The 16,025-nt window shown below is 46.4% G+C and overlaps 1 protein-coding gene across 1 annotated transcript in view; it reads right to left on the reverse strand.

Annotated features, from left to right (window-relative positions):
- The window catches only part of ace2 (angiotensin I converting enzyme 2), a 120,175-nt gene extending 108,910 nt beyond the window's left edge, over positions 1–11,265 (reverse strand). Inside the window, 2 exon segments of the mRNA XM_086006522.1 lie at positions 701–859; positions 10,988–11,265. Of these exon segments, the coding sequence (XP_085862648.1) occupies positions 701–859; positions 10,988–11,170 (342 nt within the window). The 5' untranslated portion in view covers positions 11,171–11,265.
- Between the last annotated feature and the right edge of the window lie 4,760 nt (positions 11,266–16,025).

Raw genomic sequence — 16,025 nt, forward strand, 5'->3', positions numbered from 1 at the left:
CCCCCCCTCCCCCAACACCGATGTCCACTCCCTGCAGTGATCACAGCCCCCTCTCCACCCCCCTGACGCTGATGTCCATTCCCTGCAGTGATCACAGCCCTCTCTCTCCCTCCCCCAACACCGATGTCCACTCCCTGCAGTGATCACAACCACCTCTCTCTCCCCGCCTCCCCCAACACCGATGTCCACTCCCTGCAGTGATCACAGCCCCCTCTCTTTCCCCCCTCCCCCAACTCCGATGTCCACTCCCTGCAGTGATCACAGCGCACCCCCCACCCCACCACCGATGTCTGGTGTTCCTCCCTCCTGCGTTGGCCTCTCACCCCACCCTCCCCGCACCCTCCCCTGCACCCTCCCCCTCCCTTCCTGCTCCACACCCTCCCCCGCACCCTCCCCCTCCCTCCCCCGCTCCACACCCTCCCCCCACCCTCCCCGCACCCTCTCCTGCACCCTCTGTCAAATATTGAATTGAAAATCAGTGTTGTGCAGATATAGTTTACCAGTAAAATAAATCACAGATTTTAATCTATCGGATGGTTGCCAGAACTAGATAATGAATATGCCTCAAGTTAATTGAAGGTGATTTAGTGTTTCATGGCAACTTGTATCTGCAAACACTTCCAGCAATGCATAAATGGACCAAAGTTCTCTTGAACTTATCAGTGATTTCGTTTCGATCAGGGTCGGTGCAGTCACTTACACGCTTGTACTCCTGGGCAGATAAAATCCCCGATCCTTTGTCCTGAAGCAAACGAAGTTGCAGTTTGATTTGTTTGTCCATTATTTGAGAAGAGTTAAACTTGCTGGCATTATCAGAGGCATTCTGGTAATATTTAGACCACTCACCGCCCGCTATATTCTGGAAAAACAATGTGAATGATTTGCATCAAGTCTTCGGCCAGTGAGAGATATGCAGCATAATGTGGGCCCACACTCAATGCCAAATCTCTCTGGGTACACTAGACCCCATACTTAACCCAAGGTTCATGTGGACTGCTGGCTACAACAACTTGCATTTATATATCGCCTTTAACGTAGCAAAACGTCCCAATCGCAAGGCACTTCATAGGAGTGTTATCAAGCAAAATTTGACACCGAGCCACGTAAAGTCCAAGGGGAAGGTTGCGGTGTATAAAGAGCCAGGCAATCTGCTGGTTTCATACTATACAGCAGCAGAGTATAATAGCCCTTAGCTTAGGACCCTTCTGAATTTCTAAATCTAGATCCTAAAAAGCCATCATCAGTAATGTCTTTGGACAGCAGTATGCAGGGCCGGTGTAGGCACTGTCTCAGCTATGGCCTTCTCAGCCTGGCACAAACACTTGGAATTCCAGTCCATTTTCAGACGTAAAGGGTAGGCCTGCATTTGGGGTACACAGTGCATTTACGGGACCTAAACCTGCAAACACGGGCAAGTTCAGTTCAGGTCACGCAACAACAACTTGTATTTATACAGCGCCTATAACATAGTAAAATGTCCCATGGCGCTTCACAGGAGCATAATTAGACAACAATTGACACTGAGCCACATAAGGAGATTTTAGGACAGGTGACCAAAAGCTTGGTCAAAGAGGTAGGTTTTAGTAGTTATCTTAAAGGAGGAGAGGGAGGTGGCGAGGTTTAGGGAGTTGATTCCAGAGCTTAGGGCCTAGGCAACTGAAGGTGGAGGGATGGAAATCAGGGATGCAAAAGAGGCCAGAATTGGAGGAGCACCAAGATCTCAGAGGGTATTCAGCCTGTAGGAGGTTACAGAGATAGGGAGGGGGTGAGGGCCATGGAGGGATTTGAAAACAAGGATGAGAATTTTAAATTCGAGGCATTGCTAGACCGGGAGCCAATGTAGGTCAGTGAGCACAGGGATAAAGGTTCCCTTTAAGCTGGGTGGCAGTGCAGTGCTCCAGGGGCCCTGCGCAGCCGATGAGCTGGCTTTTAAATTGAAAAAAACGCGCATGCGCAGCCTTTTGAATGGGCCGTGCAGCACGTTAAAGGGGCTGCACAGCCCCCAAAAAATTAGAATGAGGTACCACAGAATTGAATTGTGACGTGTGAATTGCTAGATTCAGAATAGTAGGATGAGGAGATATTTGGAGGGGGAAAGTAGATCATTATGAATGGTGGTTCCTTGTTACATAGGGACAGGAGGAGGCCATTCAGCCCCTTGAACCTGTTCCTCCATTCAATTAGATCATGGATGATCTGTATCTTAACTCCACTTACCTGCCTTGGTTCCGTAACCCTTAATACTCTTGCAAAAATCTATCAATCTCAGTTTTGACATTTTCAATTATCCTCAGCCTCAACAGCTTTTTGGGAGAGAGAGTTCCAAATTCCCACTACCCTTTGTGTGAAGAAATGCTTCTTGACATCACCCCTGAATGGCCGAGCCCTAATTTTAAGGTTGTGCTCCTTGTTCTGGACTCCCCACCAGAGGAAATTGTCTCTCTCTATCCACCCTATCAACTCTTTTAATCATCTTATACACCTCAATTAGATCACCCCTTAATCTTCTACACTCGAGGGAATACAAGCCTAGTCTGTGTAACGAGCCCTCATAATTTAACCCTTTTAGTCCCGGTATCATTCTGCAATTGTTGCATTGTTGCCATACTGTACTGTCATTTTTATTCTCAATACCAGATTACTACCAGTGCCATGTGCTAGTGAGTTCAGAAATAGGAAGATAGAGCAGATGAATGCGTGGCTGGAGAGATGGTGTAGGTGGGAGGGCTTTAGATTCCTGAGGAATTGGAACCGTTTCTGGGGGAGGTGGGACCTCTACAAGCCAGACGGGTTGCACCTCAACAGGAACGGGACCAATATCCTCGCGGGAGGGTTTGCTAGTGCTGTTGGGGAGGGTTTAAACGAGCTTGGCAGGGGCATGGGAACCTCAGAGTCTAAGGGAGGGAAGAAAAACTGGAATTGGAAAACAAAAATGTAGAAAGTAAATTGGAAGGAAAGAGGAATAAAGGGCTAGATAGTAGTCAACAAGGAGGTTTGCCTGTACTAAATGGTATATACTTCAATGCAAGGAGTATAGCGAACAAGGCAGATGAGCTGAGGGCACAGGTAGATACTTGGGATTATGATATTATAGCTATTACAGAGACGTGGCTGAAAGAAGAGCAGGTATGGCAGCTCAACATTCCTGGTTACAGGATTTTCAGACGGGATAGCGAGGGAGGTTAAAAGGGAGGGGGGGTCACGGTGTTGATTAAAGAAACTATTACAGCTGTGAGGAGGGATAATGGCCCAGTAATTCCGTTCCAAACGCGTGAGTACGGTCGGGGTACTCACACGTCTGGCCGGAGGAAATGCTGGTTTTCAGCATGCACAGCGCATGCGGGGAAAACCGGCATTTCCTGTCCTCTGAACGAAGAGGTTCAGAGGCACAGCGCGTGCGACTGCACAGGCAGTGCGTGCGCAGTGAACTTCGTCGATTTCATTCATGGATTCAGTGAGGTTAAGTCCTTACAACTTACACATGAAAAAAGCATGTTTAAAGTTGCTCCAGAGGCTGCGGAGGAAGATATATTTTATCGTGGAGCTTCTGAAAGGCAATATTTTTGGTTGGGAAAGGGAGGAAAGTTATTTTAAGAAATGCTGAGGTAAGTTTTAAAGTTTAATTTTTTTTTTAAACGGGTTTTCAGTACTGTAGGTAGAAGGAGCAATTGTGGCTGTGTGAATTGAATTTGCTGTGTTTATTAAATGTGAAAATGACTGTTCTAAAATGAATAATGTAACATTTCCAACATTTTTAAGAAAGAAACTTTTCATCAGTAATATATTATTTTAAGTAATTATGTATGTATGTCCATATATATTCCTTTACGTACATGTATGTATGTATATATTCCTTTACTTATGTGTATGAATGTATGTATTTAATTATGATTTTCCAATAAGTTACTTTCTCTGAAAGTCATAATTAAATACATACATTCATACACATAAGTAAAGGAATATATACATACATACATATACGCAAAGGAATATATACAGACATACATACATAATTACTTAAAAGAATATATTACTGATGAAAAGTTTCTTTCTTAAAAATGTTGGAGTCATTTTCACATTTAATAAACACAGCAAATTCAATTCACAGAGCCACAATTGCTCCTTCTACCTACAGTACTGAAAACCCGTTTTAAAAAACAAAAATAAACTTTAAAACTTACCTCAGCATTTCTTAAAATAACTTTCCTCCCTTTCCCAAACAAAAATATTGCCTTTCAGAAGCTCCACGATAAAATATATCTTCCTCTGCAGCCTCTGGAGCAACTGTACTCATGCTTTTTTCATGTGTAAGTTGTAAGGACTTAACCTCACTGAAAGCATGAATGAAACCGATGAATTTTACTGCGCACGTGCTGCCTGTGCAGTCGCACGCGTTCTGCCTCTGAACCCCTTCGTTCAGAGGACAGGAAATGCCGGTTTTCCCTGCATGCACTCATGCGTTTGGAACGGAATTACTGGGCCAACATTTTACATGTCAATAAAATGAAAAATTTAACAATTGCACGATTTGCCCCCTCGCATCTGCGACTGAGGGTCCAAGGAGGTGCATTGCGCAAGAGGTCATCGTCGTACGTATCCTCACACTGTTCCCTTTCGGGAACTGTATGAAGTGGTGGAAGGATTTCTGGCCACGTTAATGCTCCTTCCGTGACCATAAACATCTTCATACCAGCCATTAGGGTGGTTAGTCCTATGGCGTGAGGGTTTTACGGGCTCCCACAACCCATCTGAGGGGGGGGGGCACCCACACCCGCGGACGCAAGTATCCCGCTGGATGTCAACCCAGAATTTATAGTTGGAGCTCCGACTCCACTTGCCGAGACTGTCTGGAGCGGGGTTCAAAACCCTACTCCTTCTGGCCCAGCGGCGAGGATGCTTACCGCTACGCAAAAGGCCCACTCCGCGCAAAAGGTGACACCCATACGTTCCCTGCGCTTTTTCCCTCCCCGTGACTGGAGCCCTATGCTGCCACTTGAAAGACCAAGCTATCATCTGTCCTTTTTGCGGCGCCTTGGACTTCTCATTACCAATGATGAGCAGGCGCTGCGTCTCCACCTCGTTGAGGAGATTGCTGAGGTCATCATCAGTTCAATTGTGAGTTCTTTTAATGCCGTGAATTGTGCTCATTCCAGCCATTTCACGTTGCTAATCGGAGTGGGCCTTTGGCGTAGCGGTAGCATCCCCGCCGCTGGGCCAGACGGGGTAGGGTTTCGAACCCCGCTCCAGACAGTCCCGGCAAGTGGAGTCGGAGCTCCGGCTCTAAATTCTGGGTTGACATCCAGTGGGTTATTTGCGTCCGTGGGTGTGGGTGACCCCCCCTCCTCGTATAGCTTGTGGGAGCCCGTAAAACCCTCCCGCCATAGGACTAACCACCCTAATGGCTGGTACAAAGATGGTTACGGTCACGGAAGGAGCGTTAATCACGGCCATAAATCCTTCCACCACTTCATACAGTTCCCCAAAGGGAACAGTGTGAAGACACGTATGACGACGATGTTGCTAAATAAATAAATGGAATGAAAAAAATTCTTTCAGGGCTTTTAAAAGTCTTTAAATTGCTTTAATTCTGTTTAAAACTACTTCAGATTCTTCAAAATAATGTAAACGTTTTTAAAAGTTTATAAAAGTTACCAAAAGCTTCATAAAAATACCAAAAACCTATTTAAAATGCTGCTCTGCATGTAAAAATGCTTTGCAGCTTGTGAGAAACATTGGGGGCGTGTCCTATTAAACTGAGCCCTCAAGGGGCGTGTCTCAGTTGCACAGCGCGCTCCAGGCTTCGCGCTGGCTGCACTCCTGGGTGGAGTGATGTCAGACGCTGCCCAGGATTCTTCTCTTTCAAAAAGGAATTCCAGGCGTCCCTGGAGGTGAACGGCAGGTGCGTCGGGTAAGTGCAGATAGGGGGCTTGCACGCGCGGCAAGCCCCCAATCCGAATTTCTGCCCCGATATGTTGGAGGGATCATCAAACAAGGCCATATGGGTCGAATTGAAAAATAAAAAAGGGGCGATCACACTGCTGGGAGTGTACTACAGACCCCCAAACAGTGAGAGGGAAATAGAAGAACAAATATGTAGACACATTTCTGAGAAGTGCAAAAACTATAGGGCAGTAATAGTAGGGGATTTCAACTACCCCAATATTAACTGGGATAAAATTAGTGTGAAGGGTATAGAAGGTGCGAAATTCCTAAAATGCATCCAGGAGAACTTTTTTAGCTAGTATGTAGCAAGCCCAACAAGGGAGGGGGCGGTTCTGGACTTAGTTTTAGGGAATGAAGCTGGGCAGGTAGAAGGCGTATCAGTGGGGGAGCATTTTGGTGCTAGTGACCATAATTCTGGTAGTTATGGAAAAGGACAAAGATAGACCAGGAATAAAAATACTAAATTGTGGAAAAGCAAATTTTGCTAAGCTCAGAGGGGATTTCACAGAATCACAGAAACCCCACAGTGCAGATAGAGGCCATTTCGGCCCATCGAGCCTGCACCGACACATATCCCACCCGATCCCCGTAACCCCTACACCAACACATATCCCACCCTATCCCCACGTATTTAATCCCCCTAACACTAAGGGTCAATTTATCATAGCCAATCAACCTAACCCGCACATCTTTGGACTGTGGGAGGAAACCGGAGCACCCGGAGAAAACCCACGCAAACACAGGGAGAATGTGCAAACTCCACACAGACAGTCACCCGAGGCCGGATTCGAACCCGGGTCTCTGGCGCTGTGAGGCAACAGTGCTAACCACTATGCCACCGTGCTGCCCTTAGCCATAGTGGACTGGAAAGAACTACTTGAAGGTAAATCAGTGTCAGAGCAGTGGGAGGCATTCAAGGAGGAGATCCGGAGGGTTCATACCAAACATGTGCCCTTAAAGAAAAAAGGTGAGACTAACAAATCTAGAGTCCCCTGGATGCCTAGAGACATACAGGGTAGGATAAAGAAAAAAAGGGAGGCATATGACAGATACCGAGGGCTAAACACTCCAGAATCTTTAGAGGAGTACAGAAAGTGCAGGGGTGCAATTAAAAATGATATTAGGAAAGCAAAGAAAGCATGAAAAATTCTTGGCAAGTAAAATCAAGGAAAACCCATAGATGTTTTATAAATATATTAAGAGTAAGAGGATAACTAAAGAAAGGGTAGGGCCTATTAGAGATCATGAGGGTAATCTGTGTGTGGAGGCGTGAGATGTCGGTAGGGTGCTTAATGAATACTTTGCGTCTGTTTTCACAAAGGAGAGGGGTGAAGCAGACATTGCTATCAGGGAGGAGGAGTGTGAAATGTTAGATGAAATAAACATAGTGAGAGAGGAAATATTAAGGGGTTTAGCAGCTTTAAAAGTGGATAAATCCCCAGGCCCAGATGAAATGCATCCCAGGCTGTTAAGCGAAGCAAAAGAAGAAATAGCAGAGGCCCTGACCATCATTTTTCAATCCTCTCTGGCTTCAGGCATGGTGCCGGAGGACTGGAGAACTGCTAATGTGGTACCCTTGTTTTAAAAGGGAGAAAAGGATAGACCGAGTAATTACAGGCCAGTCAGCCTAACCTCGGTGGTGGGAAAGTTATTGGAAAGAATTCTGAAGGACAGGTTAAATCTTCATTTAGGAAGACATGGATTAATCAAGGATAGTCAGCACTGATTTGTTAAGGGAAGGTCGTGTCTGACAAACTTGATTGATTTTTTTGAGGAGTTAACAAGGAGGGTAGATGAGGGTAGTGCGTTTGATGTAGTGTATATGGTCCACATGGCAGACTGGTCATGAAGTTAAAAGCCCATGGGATCCAGGGCAAAGTTTCAAATTGGATTCAAAACTGGCTCGGAGACAGGAAGCAGAGGGTAATGGTTGCTGGGTGTTTTTGTGACTGGAAGGCTGTTTCCAGTGTGGTTCCGCAGGGCTCAGTACTAGGTCCCTTGCTTTTTGTGCTATATATCAATGATCTTGACTTGAATATAGGGGTATGATTAAGAAGTTTGCAGATGATACTAAAATCGGCTGTGTGGTTGATACTGAAGAAGGAAGCTGTAGACTGAGGAAGATATCAATAAATTGGTCAGGTGGGAAGAACAGTGGCAAATGGAATTCAATCCGGAGAAGTGTGAGGTAATGCATTTGGGGAGGGCTAACAAGGAAAGGGAATACACATTAAATGGTAGGACACTGAGTAGTGTAGAGGAACAAAGGGACCTTGAAGTGCATGTCCACAGATCCCTGAAGGTAGCAGGCCAAGTAGATAAGGTGGTTAAGAAGGCATACAGAATGCTTGCCTTTATTAGCCGTGGCATAGAATACAAGAGCAGGGGGGTTATGCTTCCACTCTATAAAACACTAGTTAGGCCTTGGCTAGAGTACTGCGTGCAGTTCTGGCCACTACATTACAGGAAAGATGTGATTGCACTAGAGATGGTACAGAGGAGATTTACAAGGATGTTGCTGGGAGTAGAGAATCTTAGCTATGAGGAAAGACTGAATAGGCTGGATCTGTTTTCCTTGGAACAGAGGAGGCTGAGAGGAGACCTTATTGAGGTGAATAAAATTATGAGGGGCATAGATAAGGACCTATTTCCCTTAGCAGAGGGGTCAAAAACCAGGGGGCACAGATTTAAAGTAATTGGGGGAAGGTTTAGAGGGGACTTGAGGGGAAATGTCTTCATCCAGAGGGTTGTGGGGGTCTGGAACTCACTGCCTGAAAGGGTGGTAGAGGCAGGAACCCTAACCACATTTAAAAAGTACTTGGATGTGCACTTGGGATGCTCTAGCCTGCAGGGCTACAGACCAAGAGCTGGGAAGTTGGATTAGGCTGGATAGCTCTTTGTTGGCCGGCGCGGACACGATGGGCCGAAATGGCCTCCTTCCGTCCTGTAACTTTCTATGATTCTATGATTCTACCTATCTATTGCAGAAATGTATTGCAACACTCATTAAAAGGAAATTTTATGACACTTTGCATCACATCATAAAGATTTGACTTTGCTGAGTGTGGCTCGACGTTTTGCTGACTGCAGCTTCTGTCTGTCTGAGGGTGGGACAGTGAACCTCAGCCTCTTATTCTGCTTCCCACTAATCAGGCCAACAGCTACAGGGCCTTCCAACTTGTTCTCACCGCAAATGGAATGAATATCGGGCGAGTTCTATCACAGACTTGCGATCCGCTCTGCCCAATTACTGACCAGCCGCTGAAGACCAATATGTACCTCCATGCAACGTTCCCTATAAACTGTGCAGCTCACCCGTGCAGCCTTTTGTAATGCTAAAGTTCGCACATGTGCGAAACTGTGAATGGGCCACGCAGCCCCATAACACACCCAAAAAATGATGGTGAACACTGCCTCTACGCCTTTGCAAATCTAAATAAAATTCATGGTGAGTACTTTTTGGTAAAGGTGGTGTACTTTTAAATATGTATCTGGTTCAAAGGAAAATAGGAGCCTTATGAAACAGATAGCAGTGCTGTATAGGGAAAAATACATAGAAATACATAGAAGTTACAACACAGGAACAGGCCATTCGGCCCAACCTGTCCGTGTTGCACTTACCCTCCACCTGAGCAAATGACTCAAACAATATTTACCCGCCCTGTCCTCATGTCCCTTCAACCCCTTGTCTTTCATCCATCTCACCTTGAATGTTGACAGTTTCTGCCTCAACCACTGATCCTGGAAGTGAATTCCACAGCCTCACAACTCTCTGTGAAGAAGTTTCTCTTACGCTGTTTATATCTCTTATATTTAATCTTGTGTCTATAGCTCCTTGTTCTAGATTCCTCAGCTACTGGGAACAGTCTGCTTCTGTCTTTCCATCCTTTTAGAATTTTAAACCTTGCTATCAGATCGCCCAGTAATCTGCGTTCTTTCTTTGTATTTCCTCATACCAGGCAGCATCCCAGTGAACCTGCATTATATCCTCTATGAAGCCTCAATATCCTTGTTAATGGACAACAGGAGAGGCTGTTACAAACAGCCATTCTCTGTAACATACAATATGTATAATCATGCAATGAAGCATCGTTTTAATGATTTAAAAATAAACTTTTCACAAAATAAATCTGCATGACTGTCTACAGTTATTTTAGAAAGCACAATATTAAACGTATGTTTACATTAATCTGTGCTGTTATATATATTTCCAAATTAAACTTTCAGAATGACATGCTTGGTTCAACATCATTTCAAACTCATTGTACCCAAACATGCCATTTCCACTTTAAATAGCTTTTATTTACTAACATAAGGAACAGGAGGAGGCCATTCAGCCACTCAATTAGTTCCTGGCTGATCATTATCTCAACTCCATGTATAAAAATTAATCCTGGGGATGTGGGCATTGCTGGCAAGGCCAGCATTTATTGGCCATCTCTTTGCCCTGATCATGTGGCAGTGGGCCTTCTTCTCGAACCATTGGTAGCAGTTTGCTACAACTGAGTGGCTTCTAGGTCACTTCAGTGGGCAAATCTCATGTTGTTACCCTGGTGGCTCAGTTGATACCTCGACTGCCCAGTGTGGACCCAGCTTTGATCCCTGAACTGTGGTTAGATAGAGCATTGCAATTGGGTATCAAGAGAGGCATTGCAATCGGGCTCATCATCCCTGAATTGGGGAGCCAGGATATCAGTGAAGACTTTGATTGTTATCCAGTGATTCCTGGTAGAAAGTGCATTTGTGAGGGCATTAGGTGAAGGCAGGATCAGGCTAGTTTTCAAATAGCCTGCTGATGCTCACACATGAAAAAGACAACTAGTGTGGGCTACCAAGGGCTGGTGGCATTGATGGGACAAGACACCAGCATGAGTCAGTGCCTTTAGAAAGGAGGTGAGAAATACAATACAATGAGGCAGGTTCATAGCAAAGTTCCAGATCTGATAACTGCACTGAATCTGCCACTTTGTCATCAGTGAACAAACAGACATTCCAGTGGGTTACTCGTGTGCAGAGCCGAAGAACATGGTTATCAAATACTCACCATTTTCTCTGCATTTTCATCGGAGATATTCACGTTATATTCCCATGATGCCAGTGAAGACTTGTAGGCCAGCTCCTCAGCCACTACACTAAAGCTGTCCAAAAACTTCTTGGCTTTCTGCTCAGGTGTCAGGGAGAGTGCAGCTGCAGTAAGGCTCAGAGCCCATAGCCCCTGCAGAAACATCCTTCTCCTGTGCCGAATGGTGGCTCAACTGAACCTTATCTTTCCAAGTACGCTTGTTTAATCAGCTTGTGTCCCAATGGCCTTTGAACAAGAAAAAAGGGCACAGAAAATAATCGCTTGAAATATGCCCTCAAGCAGAAATCTGGTAACTATGGGCAGAAGAGATAAGCCTGATAATGCTAACCCTTTGTTGATTGCAGCATATTTAAATATGGGAGGTCTGAAAGTCACTATAAATTAGGAAATCTTCTGTAAGACAGCCAACGCACCATATCATAAAAGGGTACGGACTGCTTCTACAAGATTCCCATCTGGTGCAGCATACAGGGGTATAAAATGTTCAGCAATAGCGGTGGTGTAGCCCTATATCTCAAGGAAGTGCCCAGGTGTCCTTGACATATGCTGTACGGTAGTGAGTGAAACAAATTGGGATGTATTAAAAAAACAACAACTTGTATTTATATAGCACCTTTCATGTAGTAAAATGTCCCAAGGTGCTTCACAGGAGCGATTATCAAACAAAATTTGGCACCGAGCCGCATAAGGAGAAATTCGGGCAGATGGCCAAAAGCTTGGTCAAAGAGGTAGGTTTTAAGGAGCATCTTAAAGGAGGAGAGAGAGGCAGAGCGGTTGATCGAATAAAACAACTGAAGGGAAATGTTGAATGATAATACACTGCTGCATCTTGGGATATTTGACCATGTTGCACCCAACTATGTTGAGCAAGAGACATTCTTCGTAAATTCAACAACAATCTTGTCTTCAAGCTATCCTGTGGAACTTGATGTGAGACCAAAGAACAAAGGATTAAAGGCTGTGTCAGTTAAGGACAATAAATGTGGCAAAGGTATGGGACCAGATCACAAAGTGTGATCAGCCTGCAGGTCAACAATGAGCAGGATAGACTGATAAGGAAGTATGGGCTAAAAATCGCCCGGAAAAATTAGCGGCCCCGCGCCGGAAATTGAGTGGTTGCGCCCCAAGAGGGAAGCGGGACGCTACTGGAAGCACCCCGCATCCCTCTTGGGGCACTATGAGTAAATATTGTGGCGTTATGTGCCGCAGCGCCACACGCTGCGGCACATCACGCCGTGGTATTGCAGGCCTTCCTCCCCTTCTTAAAGGGGAGGGGCCTTGTGCAGTGTGACCTGGGGCCCAGCTGGGCCCCCGGGGATCGGGAGTGCAGGCAAAAGAGCCCAGTACTCAAGAGAAGTGCCAGGCTCTTGGAGCGCAGCCAGCACTCCACAGGGTGGGGGGGCAGGGGGGAGGCGTTTCAGGAGGTCTGGGACGGGAGCGCAGGCAGATGCTGGCAGGCGACCAGCAACAAAAATGGCCACCCCGCACCTCGCCTTTAAATTGCGCCTCCCCAGCCGCAGGCAGGCCCCCCTGACCCCGTCATACATAGCGTCCGGCGGTAAGTCAGGGGGTGCTCCCGAAGATCGTGGCCAGGGCGTGAGCGGGGTGCTGCGCATGCCAATGACATCATCGCCAGTGGCGCAGCACCGCAGGGCGCTACCGGTTAGCGCCACCACTAACCTCCCGCTGAATTCTGCGGGAGGCGTAGGCAGTGCCGCGCCCAGGCACTAGTTGCTTTGCGTCCCGTTAGCGCCCTCTTAAAGTGCTAATGGGAGGTGCAACCAACTGAATTTTTCCCCCTATGTGTTGAACCAAGAAACAGACTTAAACAATGTCAAATGTAAACAAAATTCTATCAATTCTGTTCCTCTAGAAATGAAGCCCAGTGCTTTGTTTGCTCTTTTTCTGGCCTTGTCAACCTGCGTTGCTACTTTTAGTGGTTTGTGTATCAGTCCCCCAGGTCCCTTTGCCCTTGTACCCCATTTAGACAATTATTTTCCAAGGAGTATGTGGCCTCCTTATTCTACTTACCAAAATATAACACCACACACTTATCTATTAATTTGCCAATTACATGCCGATTCTGCAAATTTATTAATGTCTTCCTGTATTTTGTCACAGTCCTCCTCTGTATTAACTATACCCCCCAATTTGGTGTCTTCCAGAAATGTTGAAATTGTACTTCCAATTCCCGAGTCCAAATCCTTTATGTAAATGGTGAACAACAGTGGTCCCAGCACCGATCCTTCTGGAACACCACTTCCCACCTTTTGCCAGTCTGAGTAACTAGCCTTAACCCCTACTCTCTGTTTTGTGTTTTGTAGCCCACTTGCTATCCATTCTGCTACTTGTCCCTTGACTCTACATATTCTGACCTTAGTCATGAGTCTACTATGTGGTAACTTATCGAAGGCCTATTGAAAATACAAATATATTGGCCTAGAAATTGGGTTGGGGCGCCAAAGTGGCGCAAAAGTCGCCTGAGCGCAGGATTTAGCGCAGCGATCGGAGTGATACCGATCGCCAGAAATTCAGTTTCAGTGCCCCTCGAGGGAGACGGGGCGAGGCTCGAGGCGCTCCGCGTCCCTCTTAGGGCGCTGAAACTGATTATCGCAGCGCAACGTTGCGGTACTGCAGGCCTTCCTCCCACTGTTAAGGGGGAGGTGCCTGCAACAGCGCGATCCCCGCTCGCGAGTGCCGGCAAATGAGCCCGGCACCAAGGAGAAGTGCCGGGCTCTCGGGAAACAGCCGGCAATGCCGCGGGGGGGGGGGTGCTTAGGAGGCCAGGAATGGAGGTGCTGGCAGGCGGCCACCGAAAAAGCGGCCGCCCCGCACCTCCACCTTAACTTGCGCCGCTGCCGGCACAGTAAGGCCCCGTGAACCGGGCGCGGGTAGCGAGCGGCGCAACTGCGGCGTTCGCTACCAAATATCGCGAACGGGGCACGAATGGGGCGCTGCGCACACCGATGACGTCATCGGTGGCGGCACAGCGCAAATGCCTAATGCCACCATTAGCGCCCCTACTGAATATCGCCGGAGACGCAGCCAGTGGCGCTACAGCCACTGACTGCCTCTTTAGGCGCTAACAGGTGGCGCTACTCACCCAATTTCTCCCCCATTATGTCGACTACATTACCCTTCTCTATCCTTTCTGTTAATTCTTCAAATAATTCAGTATGGTTGATCAAGCATAACCTTCCCTTTGGAAATCTGTGCTGACTACTGAGAGACTGTTTCCCCTGGCTGGAGAGTCTAGAACTAGGTGTCATAATTTCAGAATAAGGAATCAGCCATTTAGGACTGAGATGAGGAGAAATTTCTTCACTCAGAGGGTTGTGAATCTTTAGAATTCTCTACCCCAAGAGGGCTGTGGATGCTCAGTCGATGAGTATATTCAAGACTGAGATCGATAGATTTTTGGGCACTAAAGGAATCAAGGGATATGGTGATAGGGCGGGAAAGTGGAGTTGATGTAGAAGTTCAGCCATGATCTTATTGAATGGCAGAGCAGGCTCGATAGGCCATATTGCCTACTTTTTTTAAAATTCGTTCCTGGGATGTGGGCGTCGCTGGCAAGGCCAGCATTTATTGCCCATCCATAGTTGCCCTTGAGAAGGTGGTGGTGCGTTGCCTTCTTGAACCGCTGCAGTCCTTGTGGTGAAGCTACTCCCATAGTGTTGTTAGGGAGGGAGTTCCAGGATTTTGACCCAGCGACAATGAAGAAACGGTGATATAACTCCAAGTCAGGATGGTGTGTATTTCTTATGTTCTTATGTTCTTAAAGTGCAGTCGTGCTTAGTCCCACACCCCTGCTTTTTGTCTGTAACCCTGTAAGTTCCTCATCCTCAAGAACCCGTCCAACTCCCTTTTAAAATTCTTGATGGAATCAGCTTCCACCACCTCTTCAGGTGGAGCGTTCCAGATCCCGACAACTGAGTGAAAACATTTCTCCTCATCTCCCCTCTAGATTCTTTGCCAATGATTTTAAACCTACGACCTCTGGTTATTGACCCACTCACCAGAGGGAATAGATTTTCTCTATCAACTCCATCAACACCTCTCATCATCTTGAAAACCTTGATCAGGTCACCTCTTAACCTCCTCTGTTCCAAGGAGAACAGTCCTAACATTCCCAAAATCTCCTCATAACTGAAGTCCGTCAGGGGGCAAAAAGGGGGCAAGCACTTTGCTGGGAGTGTACTATAGGCCTCCAAACAGTCAGGGGGAGATAGAGGAACAGATATGTAGGCAAATCTCAGAGAAATGTGCAAATAATAGGGTAATAATAATGGGGGATTTCAACTTCCCCAATATTAACTGGGATAGTCAGAGTGTGAAAGGCTCAGAGGGTGTAGAATTCTTAAAGTGCATCCAGGAGAGCTTTTTGAGCCAGCATGTAGAAAGTCCTACAAGAGAGGGGGCGGTACTGGACCTAATTCTAGGGAATGTGGCCGGCCAAGTGGAAAAAGTGCTAGTAGGTGAGCACATTGGTGACAGTGACCATAATATGGTAAGATTTAAGGTGGTCATGGAAAAGGACAGGGATGGGCCGGAAATAAAGGTTCTAAATTGGGGGAAGGCCGATTTTAATAGGATAAGGCAGGATCTGGCCAAAATGGACTGGGATCAGCTACTTGTAGGAAAATCCACATCGGAGCAATGGGAGGCTTTCAGAAGGGAGATTGAGATCATACAATGGCAACATGTTCCCGGAAAGGTCAAGAGTGGTTCCAAAAACCACAGGGAACCGTGGATGTCAGGGGATATATGAGAATGGATTAGGAAAAAAAGGAGGGCTTTTGGTAGATACAAAAGGCTAAAGACGGAGGAAGCCCTAGAGGAGTACAAAAAGTGCAGGGGGATACTTAAAAAAGAAATTAGGAGATCAAGGAGGGGCCATGAAATAACACTGGCGAGCAAAATAAAGGAAAATCCGAAGATGTTTTATAAGTATATTAAGGGTAAGAGGATAACTAGGGAAAAAATAGGGCCCATTAGG

This window comes from Somniosus microcephalus, chromosome 14 (assembly GCF_052327205.1).
Source record: "Somniosus microcephalus isolate GS21.2 chromosome 14, FLI_Smic_1.0, whole genome shotgun sequence".
Taxonomy (NCBI): domain Eukaryota; kingdom Metazoa; phylum Chordata; class Chondrichthyes; order Squaliformes; family Somniosidae; genus Somniosus; species Somniosus microcephalus.